Source organism: Phyllobates terribilis, unplaced genomic scaffold, assembly GCF_046119375.1.
Source record: "Phyllobates terribilis strain yellow unplaced genomic scaffold, ASM4611937v1 Scaffold_11__3_contigs__length_659146591, whole genome shotgun sequence".
NCBI classification, from domain to species: domain Eukaryota; kingdom Metazoa; phylum Chordata; class Amphibia; order Anura; family Dendrobatidae; genus Phyllobates; species Phyllobates terribilis.
In genome coordinates this window covers 30,489,285-30,508,427 of record NW_027362771.1, presented here as the reverse complement: position 1 = coordinate 30,508,427, position 19,143 = coordinate 30,489,285, and the positions used below count along the sequence as shown (strand labels likewise).

At 45.6% G+C, this 19,143-nt stretch overlaps 1 protein-coding gene across 3 annotated transcripts in view; it reads right to left on the bottom strand.

Annotated features, from left to right (window-relative positions):
- RGS14 (regulator of G protein signaling 14) overlaps positions 1-19,143 on the bottom strand; it is a 311,115-nt gene that overhangs the window by 137,724 nt on the left and 154,248 nt on the right. For all 3 annotated transcript variants that reach the window (XM_073651170.1, XM_073651171.1, XM_073651172.1), the window contains 3 exons: positions 14,114-14,135; positions 12,033-12,193; positions 4,865-4,957 (listed from right to left, as the gene is read on the bottom strand). In XM_073651170.1, coding sequence (XP_073507271.1) covers positions 4,865-4,957; positions 12,033-12,193; positions 14,114-14,135 — 276 coding nt within the window. The remainder of the gene's footprint in view (positions 1-4,864; positions 4,958-12,032; positions 12,194-14,113; positions 14,136-19,143) is intronic.

Sequence of the window (19,143 nt, the reverse complement as noted above, 5' to 3'; positions counted from 1 at the left end):
CCAGCATTACAGATAGGTCAGGCTATGGATCCCGGTGACAAGTCAGGTCCCAGATATCCCAGGTCAAATGTACAAGCACTGTACGAGGAAATGTGCACTCAACGTGAGCATCACGACCAGATGTTGCAGGCTATCAATGTGGTGGCAACCCAGCTGTAGGGTCTGTCCGACGCAGTGCCCGCCCTGTCTTCTGCCTCTATCAAGTGTGGCCAACCCTCAGAAGTATCAACCTCCCCGAAAGAGCCACATAGGACTCCAGTTTCTGGTGATATTGGTAAGCTCCAGCACTCACTTCCATCCCGATATGATGGAGACCTCACTAGAAGAGCTGCAGCTTCATTAATCAGTATCAGATCCACTTCACACTCCACCCTCATCTTTTTCCTTTGGACCAGACCAAGGTAGCATTTATGGTTTCTTTGCTGGCTAGATAAGCCCTGACCTGGGAAAATCCCATTTGGGAGCAGTTTGGTCCGGAGACCCACAATGCTGGGAAGTTCCTGAAGATGTTAAGAGCAGTATCCATGGTTCCAGGCCACACCTCCTCAGTTGCTTCATCCCTTTTGTCTCTAAGGACACCATAGCCCAGTATGCCTTATGCTTCCATACCTTGGCAGCGGAGGTGGCTTGGAATAAAGAAGCCCTGGTAGAGACCTTCTGGTAGGACGTAGCCGGTTGTATAAAGGAATGTTGGCAGGCAGAGATCTACCATCCTCGCTGGATGCTCATATACACCTGGCCAGTAGGATAGATCTCAGCTTCCATGAACAAGCCTTGCAACAGGCTTTAGTGTCTCCTCGTGACAGAAAAACACCCAAACTGGCACCAAACTTCCAGCTCCCCTTGCCGCAAGTCACACCACCAGTCACTGAGCTGATGCAGGTGGGCCAAATTTGCTGTGCAAGAGCAGCAGAGATACAGAGAAAGCATATGCATATACTGTGGGGGCAAGGGAAATTTCATTCACTAGTGTCCTGTGAGACCGGGAAACTCCAGCACCTAGGGTTGGCCGAAGAGACAACCCTAGTTGAGAGTAATTGCTTTCCAAAGCTACTGACTGAAGTTACCCTGGCCTGGCAGGGGAGGTTTCTCTCCGTCGCTGCCCATCTGGTTTCCGGCTCTGTGGGCAACTTCATTAATTAGGATCTGGTCCGTCGACTTCAGTTTCCTACACAACAGCTGTTTCATCCCCTGACTATTGCCTCCATTGACAGATAACTCCTGGTAGAGCCTATTTGATTCATCATACTTGCCAGTCATGCTGCGGATTGGAATCCTGCATTCTGAAAAAATTTCCTTCTACGTGCTACACAGATCCATGAATTCTGTTCTCCTGGGTCTTCCATAGCTGCGTCTACATGCGCCAGTTGTTGACTGGTCCGCCAGTCAGATGCTTCACTGGGGACCATATTGTGCTTCTAACCGCCTTGCCAAGGTCACGTCCAAGGCTCCGCCTTCTGTGCCTTCAAACCTTATTTCTTTGCTTGTCTATTATTGTGCCTTTGCAGACGTCTTCTGTGAAAAGAAGGCAGAGGTCCTGACACCCCATAGATCTTATGAATGTCCCGTCGACCTTCTACCTTATATTCACCACCCTGGGGTCGGGTCTATCCGCTATCTCTGTCTGAGACTAGGGCCATGTCTGAATACATTCAGTAAAACTTGGCCAAGGCATTTATTTGTAAATCTTTACCGACTGGTTCCAACTTCTTCTTCGTGTCTAAGAAGGACGGTTCCCTATGTCCCTGTATTGACTATTGAGGGCTTAACAAAATTACCATTAAAAACAAGAATCCCCCTGCCTTTGATTTCTGAAATGTTTGACAGCATCAGTAAAGCAAAGATCCTCTCCAAACTGGATCTGCAAGGGACTTACAACGTGATTCGTATCCGCAAGGGTGACAAATGGAAAACGGCCTTTATTACCTGTGACGGTCACTACAAGTGTCTTGTTATGCCTTTTGGCCTGTGCAACGTTCCCTTGCTTATGGAATTCATTAGCAACATAATTTCCTCTAAGTTTCCGTGGTCATGTATTTGGAGGACATTCTGATTTTCTCTCTGATCTACTCATAGAAAGCACGTTTGTCAGATTCTGCAGCATCTAAGGGAGAACTATTTGTTTACCAAGTTATCCAAATGTATCTTCGAGAAACAATACTTGCCTTTCCTTGGATACATTGTTTCCAGTCAGGGTCTCGAAATGGACTTTGAAAAGGATTCTGCTGTTCTCTCCTGGCCTCGTCCTCAAGGCTTGCACGCCATCCAGCAGTTCCTGGGTTTTGCTAAGTTCTACAGACAGGTTATTCATCACTTCTTGTCCCTCATGGCACCCATTTCCACCTTATCCAAGAACAGTGCTAATGTCAGAGTCTGGCCAGAGTTGGCCATGTCAGACTTCCCGCATTTGAAAGAGGCCTTCTTGAAAGCCCCTGTTCTGTACCACCCTGAACCCAACAAGCAGTTTCTCTTGGCGGTAGATGCCTCTATCGGTGCTGGGGCAGTTCTCCTGCAAAGAACTTCTTTGGGGAAGTCTGTCGCTTACCTTTTTTCCCCAAAACTATTTTCGCCAGTCAAGCAAAACTATACCATGGGGATCGTGAGCTTCTGGCCATTAAGATGGAGCTCGAGGAATGGCGACATCTACTTAAAGGTGCCAGTTCTCTGGTAATAATTTACACAAACCATAAAAATTTGACCTTCCTGCAGCCCTCCCAGTGGTTGAATCCCTGTCAAGCCAGGTGGCAACTCTTCTTCATTAGTTTTAACTTTGAATTACACTTACGTCCTCCGGAAAAGAATATCAAAGCAGATGCCCTGTCTCGATCCTTTAATGTGACCGATTCCATGGAGGAGTCTCAGCACATCATTGACCCAGCCAGGATTATTGAAGCAGACCCTGTCCTTTTAAAAGACATTCCTCTGGGCAAAACCTTTGTTCCTACTGCTAGAAGGAGGAGAATTATGTCATGGGGACATGAATCCAAGTTGGCTGGTCATATCGGCATATTCAAGTCCACTGACATGATTACTCATTGCTTCTGGTGGCCCTTGCTGGTAAAGGATGTTCGGGACTTTATAACCACCTAGTTACAGTGCGTCAGACACAAGTCTTCCAGGGACAAGCCTGCTGGACTCCATCCTTTGCCGGTTCCTTCCACTCCCTGGCAACATATTGCTATGGACTTCATCACGGATCTGCCTCTCTCAAAGGGTTACGACACCAGCTGGGTTGTGGTGGATCGGTTCTCCAAGATGGCTCATTCCATTCTCCTGGCCGGCCTTCCCTCCATACCTAAGCTCGCCACGCAGTTCTTTCTGCATGTTTTTCGTCTCCACAGTCTGCTTCTCCAAAGTCTTGGACCGTGGAGTCCAGTTCACTTCTAAATTCTGGAGAGCTGTTCGCAGGCTGCTGAATATACAGCTGAATTTTTTCTCTTCGTACCAATCGCAGACCAATGGGCAAGTGAAACAGGTAAACCAGATTCTCGAAAGTTTTCCTACGGCAATCATGTTGGGGAGTCTTCCTTAGCATCTCCATTCTTCATTGCTTATTTACAGCACCCTCAAATGCCCTCCTTGCCTATGTCTGCTTTTCCGGGGTACCAGCATCCAACTCCTCTTATGGCAACTTCCTTCAGTTCTGATGGCAAACTAAGTCCTCATTCCTTTTGGATGAAGATTCATGCAGACAAGAGGAGAGGTTCGCCACCTCAGTATCACCCTTTGAAGTCCCGGAACATTCGGCTAAAGGTGCCTTCGCACAAGTTTGCCTCTCAGTACCTTGGGCATTTCAAGATTCTCAGGCAGGTCAGCTGGGGGACCTATAAGGTTCAGCTGCTGCCCATTCCTCGGATCCCAAATTCCTTTCATGCCTCGCTGTTGAAGCCTGTAATATTAAAGCGTTTCTCCAAGGTCCATGCTCCTGCCCCTACGTCCATTCCTTAGGGTCCTTCGGATGAGTCCGAGGTTAAAGACATCTTGGACTCTAAGAAGGTCTGTGGAAAGACCTTCTATTTGGTTGATTGAAGGGGTTTTGATCCCGAGAAAAGGTTTCTGGAGCCCGCGGGACCATCTGTGTCCTTGCCATTCTTGAAAGGTTCCTCCGACAGTCTGGCCAAAAAAGGAGGGAGCAAAAGAGGGTACTGTCATGCCGGTGACATACACACATGTGGTAAGAACCACCCTACTCACTGCAGTCACTGTTCTGCACTCCCCAGTTTCCAGCTTTCTCACTGAGCTCCCTCTTGCAGCATTTCCAACACTGCTGCATCCTCCTGCTGATGGTGAGTGTTCACCTGGCTAAAGGGAAGCATGGCCAAATTCTGCAAGAACTTAACCCCACTGTGGTATTGAACCATTGCTGCCTGCCCTGACCTCGGATTGTCTGACCACATATTTGCCTTCATCCATCTATACCTCATACCATGTCTCTGACCCTCCTGTCAGCTGCTGCAGACCCGCGGACTGCCCTGGGCTAGAACCCTGGTGCCTACCTGCAGCCAAGCCTATCCTCACCATCAGAGGCACTATTGAATACCAGTTAGTCACTTAGTTACGCCTCTCCAGGCTAAGCCCAGCCCATGGTGCAGTAGGTCCACACCCACCAGCGTTACAGTGCTGATATTAATGCCAGAAGAAGTTTTACACTCTGCAGTTATTGAGTCAGCACAGCATTAGGACAGGCTGACTGTCAGCCACTGTTCTCTATACACTGAGCAGTAAATGAAACTGTGCCATTGTCACCCCTATGACTGGAACCCAAAAACAATATAAATGTATTATTATGAATGATTACAACAAGAACGAGCAGAAAATATATCTAATTTACTAAAAATAAAATATATAATGGCCATGATAATACCTGCTCAGTATCCTCTACAGGAATGTTCTGGTACTTTTCACAAGATTTCCAGAAATATATATTCTCAGCACTGTATTCTTTCTTTAGAAATTCCTGGAAAAAAAGGATATCATATCATTTGAGAAGTTACATATAGAAAAATCTTACAGAATACAAACAATAATATGGCAATTTTATATACAACGTGCCATCTTCAGTGCGTAAAGAGGGCAACACATCATCATGTAGCAATTTCAGATATCCAGTGGCATTGAGGTTTCCAATGATGAAGAATGGCCCCACTATCTTTGTACCCCATATACCACACCATACCATCAAGATACGAGATGTGCAGCATCTGAAACAACGGATACTGGAAGCCTGTGCTAGCATTTCTTCTGCGGCATTGCTATCAGTGTGTCAAGAGTGGGAGAAGAGGGTTGCATTGACAATCCAACACAATGGGCAGCACTTTGAACACATTTTATAAGTGGTCATAAACTTGCAAAAAACTCATGAAAGAATAAAGTTACGTTAAAACCAAGCACACCATTGTTTTGCTTATGAAATTCTCAGCAAGTCTGATGAGTCACATGACCTTCTTCCCATTGAAAAAAATAAAGTTGGATCCAAAATGGCCAACTTCAAAATGACCACTATGGTCACCACCCATCTGGAAAAATTTTCCCCCTCACATATACTAATGTGCCACAAACAAGAAGTTGATATCACCAACCATTCCCATTTAATTTTGGTGTATCCATACAGTTAGGTCCATATATATTTGGACAGAGACAACATTTTTCTAATTTTGGTTCTAGACATTACCACAATGAATTTTAAACAAAACAATTCAGATGCAGTTGAAGTTCAGACTTTCAGCTTTCATTTGAGGGTATCCACATTAAAATTGGATGAAGGGTTTAGGAGTTTTAGCTCCTTAACATGTGCCACCCTGTTTGTAAAGGGACCAAAAGTAATTGGACAGATTAAATAATTGTAAATAAAATGTTCATTTCTAGTACTTGGTTGAAAACCCTTTGTTGGCAATGACTGCCTGAAGTCTTGAACTCATGGACATCACCAGACGCTGTGTTTCCTCCTTTTTGATGCTCTGTCAGGCCTTCACTGCGGTGGTTTTCAGTTGCTGTTTGTTTGTGGGCCTTTCTGTCTGAAGTTTAGTCTTTAACAAGTGAAATGCATGCTCAATTAGGTTGAGATCAGGTGACTGACTTGGCCATTCAAGAATATTCCACTTCTTTGCTTTAATAAACTCCTGGGTTGCTTTGGCTTTATGCTTTGGGTCATTGTCCATCTGTAGTATGAAACAACGACCAATCAGTTTGGCTGCATTTGGCTGGATCTGAGCACACAGCATGGCTCTGAATACATCAGAATTCATTCGGCTGCTTCTGTCCTGTGTCACATCATCAATAAACATTAGTGACCCAGTGCCACTGGCAGCCATGCATGCCCAAGCCATCACACTGCCTCCGCCGTGTTTTACAGATGATGTGGTATGCTTTGGATCATGAGCTGTACCACGCCTTCGCCATACTTTTCTCTTTCCATCATTCTGGTAGAGGTTGATCTTGGTTTCATATGTCCAAAGAATGTTCTTCCAGAACTGTGCTGGCTTTTTTAGATGTTTTTTAGCAAAGTCCAGTCCAGCCTTTTTATTCTTGATGCTTATGAGTGGCTTGCACCGTGCAGTGAACCCTCTGTATTTACTTTCATGCAGTCTTCTCTTTATGGTAGATTTGGATATTGATACGCCTATCTCCTGGAGAGTGTTGTTCACTTGGTTGGCTGTTGTGAAGGGGTTTCTCTTCACCATGGAGATTATTCTGCAATCATCCACCACTGTTGTCTTCCGTGGGCGCCCAGGTCTTTTTGCATTGATGAGTTCACCAGTGCTTTCTTTCTTTCTCAGGATGAACCAAACTGTAGATTTTGCCACTCCTAATATTGTAGCAATTTCTCAGATGTTTTTTTTCTGTTTTTGCAGCTTAAGGATGGCTTGTTTCACCTGCATGGAGAGCTCCTTTGACCGCATGTTTACTTCACAGCAAAACCTTCCAAATGCAACCACCACACCTCAAATCAACTCCAGGCCTTTTATCTGCTTAATTGAGAATGACATAACGAAGGGATTGCCCACACCTGTCCATGAAATAGCCTTGGAGTCAATTGTTCAATTACTTTTGGTCTCTTTAAAAACAGGGTGGCACATGTTAAGGAGCTGAAACTCCTAAACCCTTCATCCAATTTTAATGTGGATAACCTCAAATGAAAGCTGAAAGTCAGAACTTCAACTGCATCTGAATTGTTTTGTTTAAAATTCATTGTGGTAATGTCTAGAACCAAAATTAGAAAAATGTTGTCTCTGTCCAAATATATATGGACCTAACTGTATAAATGGCCCACCCTGTATAATCATCTCAGGCTGAGTCACTGATTTATACATCTATGTAGATTTTTAGAGGGTTTTTTTAGATCTCTTGTCTTGTAACTGGTAGTATTGGCACAGTGTTTTGATGTAATATAGTAGTTGACATTCAACGATAAGTTGTAACATGAACTGTTGTAATGCAGCGGCTTGCTGCATTGCTAAAATGTCTGAGGGGGTGTGTTCTGGCTGACCACGTACCTCACCATGTAGGTGTTACATCTCATATAGGTTCACCCCTTCCCTTCAGGTGACTGATCACATGACTGTGAAATCATCACAGGTCCTGTGCGAACAGAGGAGATATATAACCGGGTGGTTTTGAGACACAGGGAGGCAAGAGACCTGATCTCTGTCCCTGGGACACCAGTAGCCCTGGAAGGCACGAGGCCTGGAGACCACATCTGGTGAGTCTTAAACCACAGCTTTGATGGAACAGAGCTGATAGAAGCAGCTCGTCCCGGCAAAGGTAAAAGACAGTGCTTGATATGGACATTAATGTTGTTACCTTGCTGAGGACTGTATCTGAAGCCAAGCGGGCATAGCTGCCATTGAAAGGCTCTAGGATATTACGTGTGTAACATTCCTGCGAGCCACTGAGATGGACTATGTTATAAGCAGTTTATGATGTGTAATAAACTTCTGGACTTTAGTTTACTGGAAAACGTTGCATGTGTGGTTTAATTGACCCAGTGAAGTGAGTGCTCCTCAACATGCTTAATAGCGCTACCTCACACTCTATATAACCTACAGTATATAAAATATAAAAGAGGCCACAAGGCCACAATCAACTCCCATGGGTTGTAATGAATATTCATGGCATTTAATAGTGGGCACACAGACTGCAGAGCGCCAGCAGGAGCCGCGCTGCGGGTACAGTGGGCACGCTATTAAGGAGAGTGAATGGTCACTGCTCCCCATGCACAAAGTCCCAGCATGGGGAGCAGTGACTATTCCGGCACAGCATCTCACAGTGTGAGGGCGCATGGTAGTTAAGCCATGCGCGGCTCACACAGTGAGATCCCTGTCGGCAGCAGAGCGGGACGCAGCACTGGAGGAGAGAGGAGGTGAGTATGATTGTTTATTTTTTTGTGTGCAGCGTGATGGGGGTGAGGGGTGCCAAGCATAGGAGAAAGAGGGGAGCCTTACATACCAGGATGAGGGATGAAGGATGCCATACATATCAAGAAGACGGATGAGGGGGAAATACATACCAGGATGAGGGATGAAGGGTGCCATACACACCAGGAAGAGGGATGAGGGGGGCCATACATGCCAGGATGAGGGATGAAGGGTGCAATACATACCAGGAAGAGGGATGAGGGTGGCCATACATACCTGGATGAGGGATGAAGGGTGCCATACATACCTGGATGAGGGATGAAGGGTGCCATACATACCAGGATGAGGATTGAAGGGTGACATACATACCAGGAGCCACGCTGCACATACAGTGTGCGCGCTATTAAGGAAAATGAATATTCACTGCTTCCCATGCCCATGGGTGTGGGGAGCAGTGAATATTCATTTTCTTTAGCAGCGGGCATAGTGTAGGCTGCAGCAGGTGGCTGCTACCTTCTGTGCCCCGCTCCGCCGCTGCCAGACTCAATTAATCAGTCAGACTCTAACCTCTACAACATTGGCAAGACCAAACAGCTTTCTAAGGATGTCAGGGACAAGATCATAGACCTGCACAAAGCTGGAATGGGCTACAAAACCATAAGTAAGACGCTGGGTGAGAAGGAGACAACTGTTGGTGCAATAGTAAGAAAATGGAAAAAATACAAAATAACTGTCAATCGATATCGATCTGGGGCACCATGCAAAATCTCACCTCGTGGGGCATCCTTGATCATGAGGAAGGTGAAAGATCAGCTTAAAACTACACGGGGGAACTTGCTAATGATCTCAAGGCAGCTTGCCAATGAACATCTGAATGATTCAGTGAGTTATTGGGAGAAAGTGCTGTGATTAGATGAGACAAAAATTGAGCTTTTGGCATTAACTCAACTCGCCGTGTTTGGAGGAAGAAGAAGGATGAGTACAACCCTAAGCACATCGTCCCAACCGTGAAGCATGTTGGGGGAAACATTATACTTTGGGGGTGCTTTTCTGCAAAGGGGACATGACGACTGCACCATACTGAAGGGAAGAGGGATGGGGTCATGTATCGCAAGATTTTGGCCAACAACCTCCTCCCTCAGCAAGAGCATTGAAGATGGGTCGTGGCTGGGTCTTCCAGCAAGACAATGACCCAAAACATACAGCCAAGGCAACAAAGGAATGGCTCAAAAAGAAGCACACTAAGGTCACGGAGTGGCCTAGCCAGTCTCCCAACCTTAATCCTATAGAAAACTTATGGAGGGAGTTGAAGCTCCGAGTTGCCAAGCGACAGCCTCAAAATCTTAATGATATAGAGATGATCTGCAAAGAGGAGTGGACCAAAATTCCTCCTGACATGTGCGCAACCCTCATCATCAACTACAAAAATTGTCTCACTGCTGTGCTTGCCAACGAGGGTTTTGCCATCAAGTATTAAGTGTTGTTTGCCAGAGGGATCAAATACTTATTTCTCACTGCAAAATGGAAAAAAAAATTATCTAATTTATACAATGTGATTTTCTTGATTTTTTTGGGGGGATATTTTATCTCTCAATGTTAATATTAACCTACCCTTAAAATTATAGACTGTTCATGTCTTTTTCAGTGGGCAAACTTACAAAAACAGGAAGGGATCAAATACTTATTTCTCCCACTGTATTTGAAACAGAACTCATTATCAAAACAGAATTCATCATCTTTCCGCCATCTCATTCAACCCCCCACAACTGACTTATCTATGAACGTCAATGGCTGTCCACTCTCCCCAGTCCCTCAAACTCACTGCCTTGGGGTAATCCTGGACTCTGAACTCTCCTTCAAACCACATATCCAAGCCCTTTCCACTTCCTGCCGACTCCAACTTAAAAATAACTCCCGAATCCGCACATTCCTCAACAATGAATCTGCAAAAACACTAGTGCACGCCCTCATCATCTCCTGCCTCGACTACTGCAACCTTCTGCTCTGTGGCCTCCCTTCCAACACTCTCACACCCCTCCAATCTATCCTAAACTCTGCTGCCCGACTAACCACCTGTCCCCATGCTATTCCCCGGCCTCTCCTCTCTGTCAATCCCTTCACTGGCTCCCTATTGCCCAGAGACTCCAGCTCAACACCCTAACCATGGCATACAAAGCCATTCACAACCTGTCTCCTCCATATATCTCTGACCTAGTCTTCCAGTACATACCCGCACGCAACCTCCGATCCTCAGATGATCTCCTTCTCTACTCCCCTCTTATTTCCTCCTCCTACAATCGCATACAAGATTTATCCCGTGCACCGCCCCTACTCGGGAACTCTCTACCCCAACATATCAGATGCTCGCCGACCGTGGAAACCTTCAAAAGGAACCTGAAGACCCACCTCTTCCGACAAGCCTACAATCTGCATTAACCATCACTCCACCATACTGCTCCACGACCAGCCCTACCCTCACCTACTGTATCCTCACCCATCCCTTGTAGATTGTGAGCCCTCGCGGGCAGGGTCCTCGCTCCTCCTGTACCAGTCGCCGTCACGTTTTGTTCAAGATTATTGTAATTGTTTTCGCTATGTATACCCCTTTTTCACATGTAAAGCGCCATGGAATAAATGGCGCTATAATAATAAATAATAATAATGTACCCATCCTTTAAAATTAACCTGTCAGGTCCAGATTCCCTAGAAGCAGAGCATATTATAGATGATAAATAGCATGTAGAACATGTGTATGTCACAATTCAGTTGGCTGATGTTCCTCTAAGCACATTCAAAGGCTAAAAGAGACGTTAATCAACTGAATTGAGGACATGAGAATGGCTGTGACTGCTCCGTTCTGCACATTATGACTGATGACTGAACCAATGACTTTCACTGATGTCTGCTATTTGTGACAGACACATGTTTCAAATGATAATTATGACCCCAATCATGGTTCCCTTTAATGCAGTTGGGTGTAAGATATTTTGTACTTATTATCCAGTATTGTCTTAGCTCTGCTTTGTGGAGTCATTTGCCATGTTCAAAATATGAATAATCGGATTGTAAATGTAACAGTTAGTGTTGCAGGATATGATACTGAATGTCTCTGGTCAAACAAAAGCAAATTTGTGTATGTAACCCTTTTACTGAAATTTGAAAACCCTTTAGCTCATTTAACACAACATTGTACAGGGTGGGCCATTTATATGGATACACCTAAATTAAATGGGAATGGTTGGTGATATCAACTTCCTGTTTGTGGAACATTAGTATATGGGAGGGGGAAAACTTTTCCAAATGGGTGGTGACCATGGCAGCCATTTTGAAGTCGGCCATTTTGGATCCAACTTTATTTTATTCAATGGGAAGAGGGTCATGTGGCACATCAAACTTATTGAGAATTTCATAAGGAAAACAATGGTGTGCTTGGTTTTAATGTAAATTTATTCTTTCATGAGTTTTTTTTACAAGTTTATGACCACTTATAAAATGTGTTCAAAGTGCTGCCCAGTGTGATGGATTGTCAATGCAACCCTCTTCTCCCACTCTTGACACACTGATAGCAACACTGCAGAAGAAATGCTAGCACAGGCTTCCAGTATCCGTTGTTTCAGATGCTTTAAAATACTTTTAGTTTTCATCAGCTTTTTATGTAATGCATGATTCTTAACCTACCGTGAAATAGTCAACCCCGAGAGAGTCTTGAAGAAGCCTTTCAAATGATACTGCCCAGCTGGCGACTGATCGCTCTGATCCAAGTCCTGCAGTCTGGACACTAGGCAAACTGTTGAGACTCTGGTCACTGCCGCGCCCACCTAAATCAGCATTGTTTAACTCTACAAAAGAGTGACCTTAATAAATAAACAACTTCTAATATTAACACTGTATATCGCTCTATCCATAAAATATTGCTATGGTACAAACATATAACGATCCCACTTACCTCTATGATGGTTATGATGACTATGCAATAAAGCATGCTTACAAAAACCAACGCCATACGTGAGAGATGCTGGAAGCATGGCCCTACGTACCATTAAATGCCCTGCTTATGAATTGCTAGGTGTTCTGCATACTGAAACGTGTTCCAGTGCTTTCCATTGAAGCAGAATCAAAAGGGAAGTGACATGTCTGGCACTAGAGAAGAGTTCTGCTCAACACTTCTTGTCTCCAATACATTGTCAGAATTTCCCATATAATCATTTCTGTGTTTAGTGGCAGAAGTTGCTGTGAGTTTGCTAAGAAGAATTTGCCCCCAAGCAGACTAATTGCTTATGGTCAAGACATGTCTACGGAAAAAAGCTGTAAGTGTTCTTCCAACGTTAAAGACATTTCTCACAGGTCATTAGCACAAACATTTGTTAAGTGCATCTTTTCTTTGTTGATCAGCAGTATATCCCCACACGTAAATAAGGATGTACTGCCAACAATGATGAAAACTGGGGAGAGCGACAATCATTAAATCCCATCATAATTGTATATATAAGTAAATGTAAAAAAAGTGCCATCTTTTTGCTATATCGACGCTTGTCGCAGGTAGATAATTTGCTCATGTTAATGGGCTTTTGGGTAAAGCCACATGGATCATTTCCACTGCAAACCTCCCACAGCAAAAAAGCCACAGCGAAATCCACAGAGGTGAATAATGCCTCAGATATCAAAGAAATAGTGCAGTTAAGCTTCACATTTGCATTGTAAAAGGTTAAATCCATGGTAAAATTGTACAGATTTATAATCCGCAGAGCCTGTCCATTTACTCTGCAGATACTGTTTGCAGCCCATGCAAACTAGAAAATCTCGAAAATCTTCTGCATATGCATTCCATGTGCACATACCCATACTGTCCCATCCAGGTTAACATTAAGTGTAGAGAGCAATTTTGCCACAGGTGTTTTTTGTGTTATAAATTTCACGCTATTCGTCATGCCGCACAAATAAATTGTGAAAAACATATTCTGCGGGTCAGTACAAATTTATGTTGTTTTATTTTTTTTTTTTAATACTTTGATAAAATTATACAGTCTTTGAAAGAAAAATGTTTTTTGGGACACCATATTCTAAAAGCCATAAGTTTCACAATTTTCACACAAAATGGTGCCATTTTGTGTGATGTTTTGATCACTTTTTATTACATTTTTTGGGAGGCAAACTGAACAAAACCCAGTAATTCTCTATTTTATTTATTTTTTAAACACTGTTCAGTATAACTGTCATGTTATCTTTATTCTGTGAGTTGATACAATCACAGCAATACCAAATTTATATAGATTTTATTTTTACATTTTGCTACTTTTGCAGAAGAAATAACTTTAAAAAAGATCTTTTGCTTTTAGGTCACCATGTTGTGGTACCCATAGCTTTCTTATTTTTCCTTAGATGGAGCTGTATGAGTTTTTCTTAATGTGGGACTAGCTGTAGTTTTTACTGATACAATTCTTGGGAAAGAATCGGCCAAATAGTATTCATCAGCAAAGTGCCTATAAGTTTGTGTGCACACAGACATTTTTGAGGTCAGGGCTGCTTCAAAAAAAACACCTGAAAAATTGCTTTTAAAATGCATGAAAGACTCTTCCTATTTTTTTTTTTTGTAAAACCATTCTTCTTTTTATTTGTTTAGTCTTTTGAGTATTTTTTTTCCAAAACGTACACTTACTGTAATGCTGTGATTATTGTTTCATTCACATACAACAGAAAGTAACAATTCAGAAATGGCGGAAAAAATATGTTTCCTTATTGCTTTTTTTCAGGTGACTCACCTCCATCAGACACAGCCAGCACCTGAAAGGGAAAAATACATTTATTATTGCTATTGCACATGCAATAATTATGTCGTCACTTATACTATTGAGTTAATAAACTGACCATACCAAGTTTAAAGTCGACCACAAATACTACTTTAGAAGGCAATCATTTTTACATTTTATGCAAATGTTGAGATGGCCATTGGTCGGCTGTTGTCTGATAAAAAGATTATTGGTCACATTTAATTTTTTGGGTTGGTCATGATGGACCAAGATTGGGTAACTGTACTTTGAAATTAAAAAAAAAAAAACAATGTCCTTCATATGCCAGTTTAGAGTCATACCATAAGAGTATGGCAGCCATATACTGTATATTCTTTAAAAAAAAACTTGATGTTTTGAAAAGTATTATACATGAACAATACTGAGGATATTTTGAATATAATCTCCCTTAAAGCAGTATTCCCACCTACAAGATCCTAGTAGGTGTCATAATAATAATATTAGCAAACACCTCCAATTAGAAATGTAGTGTTAGCTTTTGATTCGCTATGTTGCTTTCCTTATGTGCAGGAATTGCAATAGCTTAGGTGTCCATGGTTACGACCACTCATATAGTGACAGTTTGTTATCTGTTAGTGGTCGTAACCATGGATACCTAAGCTACTGCAATTGCCAGGACATAACGTAAACGACATGGCTAATCAGAAGAACTATATTACATTTATAATTGGAGGTATTTGCTAATATTATTATTCTTACATCTACTACATATTGGGATAGGATCTTGGAGATGGGAATACCCATTTAAGTGCTTAAGATATCAAATGCTGGTAACATCCGTTTTTTTAAACAAGTACAGTCAGAAAGTATGGAGGAGCTTATAATGCAATTGGTCCAACACAATTTGCAGTGCTAGCGGCACAACAGCAGTTTCAGCAACTGCAGCAGCAGAATCTGCAGCAGATGGCTCTCTTAACAAAAACTGTACTGGTGAGAGAGAAGGTACCTCCCGCCAGCCAAAGTGAGGGCTAGGTAAAAGAGCACCTCCTCAGGGCCCAAGAGACAAAATCCAGGAGGTATAATCGGTCAGCTCAAGTGAGACAATTTGGGCCTGAGGATTGGCTACTTGTGTTAGTGCCCACAGTGGACAGCCAATTCCTTACCAAGTGACAGGGACCCTATGAGGTGATAGAAGAGGTCAACAATAAAGTACAACGACCAGGGAAGAGGAAGCCCTTTCCCATATTTTATGGAAACCTCTAAAACCCTGGAAGGATAGGGACCTGCTCAAAACTTCTTGCCCAGTCAGAAGCCAACATTGCGGTTGTCAAAGTAGCAGAAACTTTGTTGCCTTTCCAAAAACTGCATGGCCAGAAAATGGTACCCAAAAATAGAGGCAGGTTCTCAGAGTTACTAGGTTACTCTTGTGCAATCATGCATGAGTCTCACACTTCATCTTAAAGACGTGTAGGATTCCTGAAAATGGCAGGCTATATCAGGAGCTTAAACTGGCTCCTGTATGCACTGTGGATTGGAGACAGTGCCCAGCCCTGGCTTTGGGTGCAGGGGAGAGGAACGGGGCTATGTAGGAAAGTCAGGTAGGTTAGGGGTTAAATCTTAGCACTACAGGTCCTGATTTGGTGCACCTCGATAGCTATGACTAGAACCAAGCTATGTGTTCACTGTGGTCAGTCAGCTAGGGAAGCTGAGCAGAGTGGGTTGTATTGGAGACAGGCAAACCAGAATCTCTCTGAGAAAAGACTGCATTTGCCGTGTGCGCCAAACTGTAAGAAGCTGACGGGCCCCCTGGGCCGTGGGGTACCCGGTGCCAGGCCTATGGATGCCGGTATGGGGGATATCACGGTGGCTGGCCCGTTCCGTGACCCAGGGCGGACAGTGAAATGGAGGAATACTTTTATATGGGGTTTTTCGGTATTTTTCGTGACGCCACCTGTGGATTCTGGTAAGAGGTTACCAGCGCTGCGGCAGTCCACTGAGGCTGAGGTTAGGGGCAGCTATGATGAGACAGCTCCCCACAGGTGGAGCAGGCCTCAGGGCAGTGTAGAGGTGTAGAAAGATGGTGGAAGCAGGAGAGAGACGGCAGGACGGTCCCAGAGGAAGTACAGGCACACACACAAGGGCAAACTTCAATACATTTACTGGTGGTGATGCAGGTACGGTCCAGGGCACTCAGGGCGAAGGATACATTTCTGGACTCTCCCCAGTGAGCGGGTGTAAGGCTTCCTGATTTGTGTCTTTTACTCTCTAAGCTTCGGGCCTGCCTGGAGCTAGGCCTGGCTTGCTTACTGCTTCCTTCTTGTACCTACTGACCTGGCGGTAGGGTTTTCTCCTGGTTCCCACTATTCCTGGTCGCTGGAACCTTTGTGCTACCTAACCCTGTGGCTGTAGTCAGCGGTTGGTTAACCTGGGACTTGTAGTTCTCCAGGGATTCCGTTTGTTCCTACTGGTCATAAAGATCCCTGTAGGCGCGGACCCGGTGTCCGGTATATGGTTCGGGGTGAGCCTGTTATGCTCCTCTGCCCCCTATGCATTTCTCTTTCTTCTCCTCAGTCTGCAGACTCTCTCAAGCAGACTCCCTGAGCAGACTCTCTGAGTTCTGTCCCTGTCTGTGCCTGACAGGAACTCTCACTTGCCATCTAGCCCGCTCCAGGCTCTCACTGGCCAGACTAGCCCGCAGCTTGGGCCTAGCCTGGCCTTCAGCCACACAGACTTCAGCTTGTCTGGAGCTGCAACATGGTGTCACACTGTTTGCTTCCCACTTGTAATGCACACGCCCGGGCTCAGCGGCGTGTGCGTGTGATTGTAGTGATTTCACTGGACCGTGCCGGAGAGAGTGAATGCCTGGAGGGGCGTAACTAGGTATTCACCCGATCCGACCAGGGTCGCACGACGGCATACGACGCCAGTGCACCAAGGAGGAACCGAGCAGAGGGACCAGGTGCTACTCCAGGACAGACCCCGGACACGGCTGTTGACCCACACAGGGGAATACAGGAACAGACTGGTAGGCTGGCACACAGACTGGTGGGTATAGGCTGGCTCGACTGGGATGCAGGCAGGTGGGTATGCAGGCAGGGGGGTACAGGCAAGCACAGCTAGAGTGCAGACAGGGAGGCACTAGCAGGTAGGAACACAGGTGGGATAGGACCCAGTACACACTGGGACTCAGGAACAATACAGGCAGAGGGGTACAGGCAAGCACAGCTAGAGTGCAGACAGGGAGGCACTAGCAGGTAGGGACACTGGCGGGATAGGACCCAGTACACATTGGGACTCAGAAACAGAACCACAGATGTGGCGGACAAACACAGCAGAGTGAGGCCGCCCAGAGAGGTGAGCGAGAGCAGGGCAGGACGAGGCCGCCTGGAGCAGTGAGCAAGAGTAGAGCAGGACAAGGCCGCCAGGAGCGGTGAGCAAAGGGTCAGAGCTGAGCGAGACTGCCGGAGCAGTGAGCAAGAGTAAAGCAGGACGAGGCCGCCTGGAGTGGTGAGCAAGAGTGGAGCAAGACTGCCGGAGCAGTGAGCAAAAGGATAAGAGCGGAGCGAGACTGCCGGAGCAGTGAGCAAAAGGGACAGAGCAGGCTAGAACCGCCGGAGCGGTAAGCAAAGGAGTCAGAGCAGGCTAGAACCGCCGGAGCGGTGAGCAAAGGAGTCAGAGCAGGCTAGAACCATCGGAGCAGTGAGCAAAGGAGTCAGAGCAGGCTAGAACCGCCGGAGCGGTGAGCAAAGGAGTCAGAGCAGGCTAGAACCGCCGGAGCGGTGAGCAAAGGAGTCAGAGCAGGCTAGAACCGCCGGAGCGGTGAGCAAAGGAGTCAGAGCAGGCTAGAACCGCCGGAGCGGTGAGCAAAGGAGTCAGAGCAGGCAAGGCTGAGCAGGGGGGACAGGGCTCTGTTCACACGGAACAGACAGGAAGGGAAAGGCAGAGCCAGATACCCACAGGGTACTTGCAGTGAAGTAGCGAGTGGACCACAAACTCACAAACGGGAGTACAGAGACAACAAGCAGGAGTTAGGTACGAGTTCAGACTCTGCAGAAAAAGGAAGGGAACGGACATAGAGGCAAAACAGGTAAAGGATAGGAGAGAGTTCAGACTGGAACTGAGTGTACGGAGGAGACCGACACTGCAGCGGAATACAGGAGCGGGTCTGGGAATACGGCCCCCAGAGAGGCAGGACGAACAGGCAAGGAGCGTGTTCAGACAGGACAGACAAGATACAGGAGCGGGTCTAGGTAATCGGCCCCTAGAAGGCGGGAGGAACAGGCTTGGAGCGTGTTCAGACAGGACAGACAAGATACAGGAGCGGGTCTAGGTAATCGGCCCCTAGAAGGCGGGAGGAACAGGCTAGGAGCGTGTTCAGACAGGCCTGGAAATACAGCCTCCAGGATAGGCAGACAAGAGAACACAGAACGGGACCTGGCACCTTCAGAGTGCAAGCACACACTGAATGAAACACTATGCTCAGGCAGGGATTGATTGGAGCAGCTGAGCTATATACCAGGTGACAGACAGCAATAGACTGAGGACGCACAAGGGGTGTGACCCACAGCAGGTACAAAAAGCAGGAAGTGATCGGGCGCCGCCCTTAAGCAGCAGAAACAGACACAAACAGACAGCATGGAGGGAAGCCAGAGAGACATTCTGGACTGGAGATCAAGTGCGCGCTCTTGCACAGTGGGAGATGGACCACCATGCAAGGACGCCGCCAGGTATGTTATAGTACCCCCCCCTTACGCCCCCTCTTCTTCAGGCCTGCCAGAATCTTCCGCAGGGAATTCGAGGACCAGTCGTTCACTTCAAGGAGATCACTTCCACTGTCCACAGGAAAAACTGATCCCATCTGGTTAGCTAGGATGCTACCTCCTATCCAGCCATCCTCAGCAACAGACGAAACGGGTGGAGTACCAGGAACAGCACACAAGGAAGTCTCTCTCCACATATTTTCAGGTGGCACCCCAGAGGGTACAGGAGACAACTGGAAGTCCTTCACCGGGTTGGAGGGGGACAGAGACTTGGGGGTAATC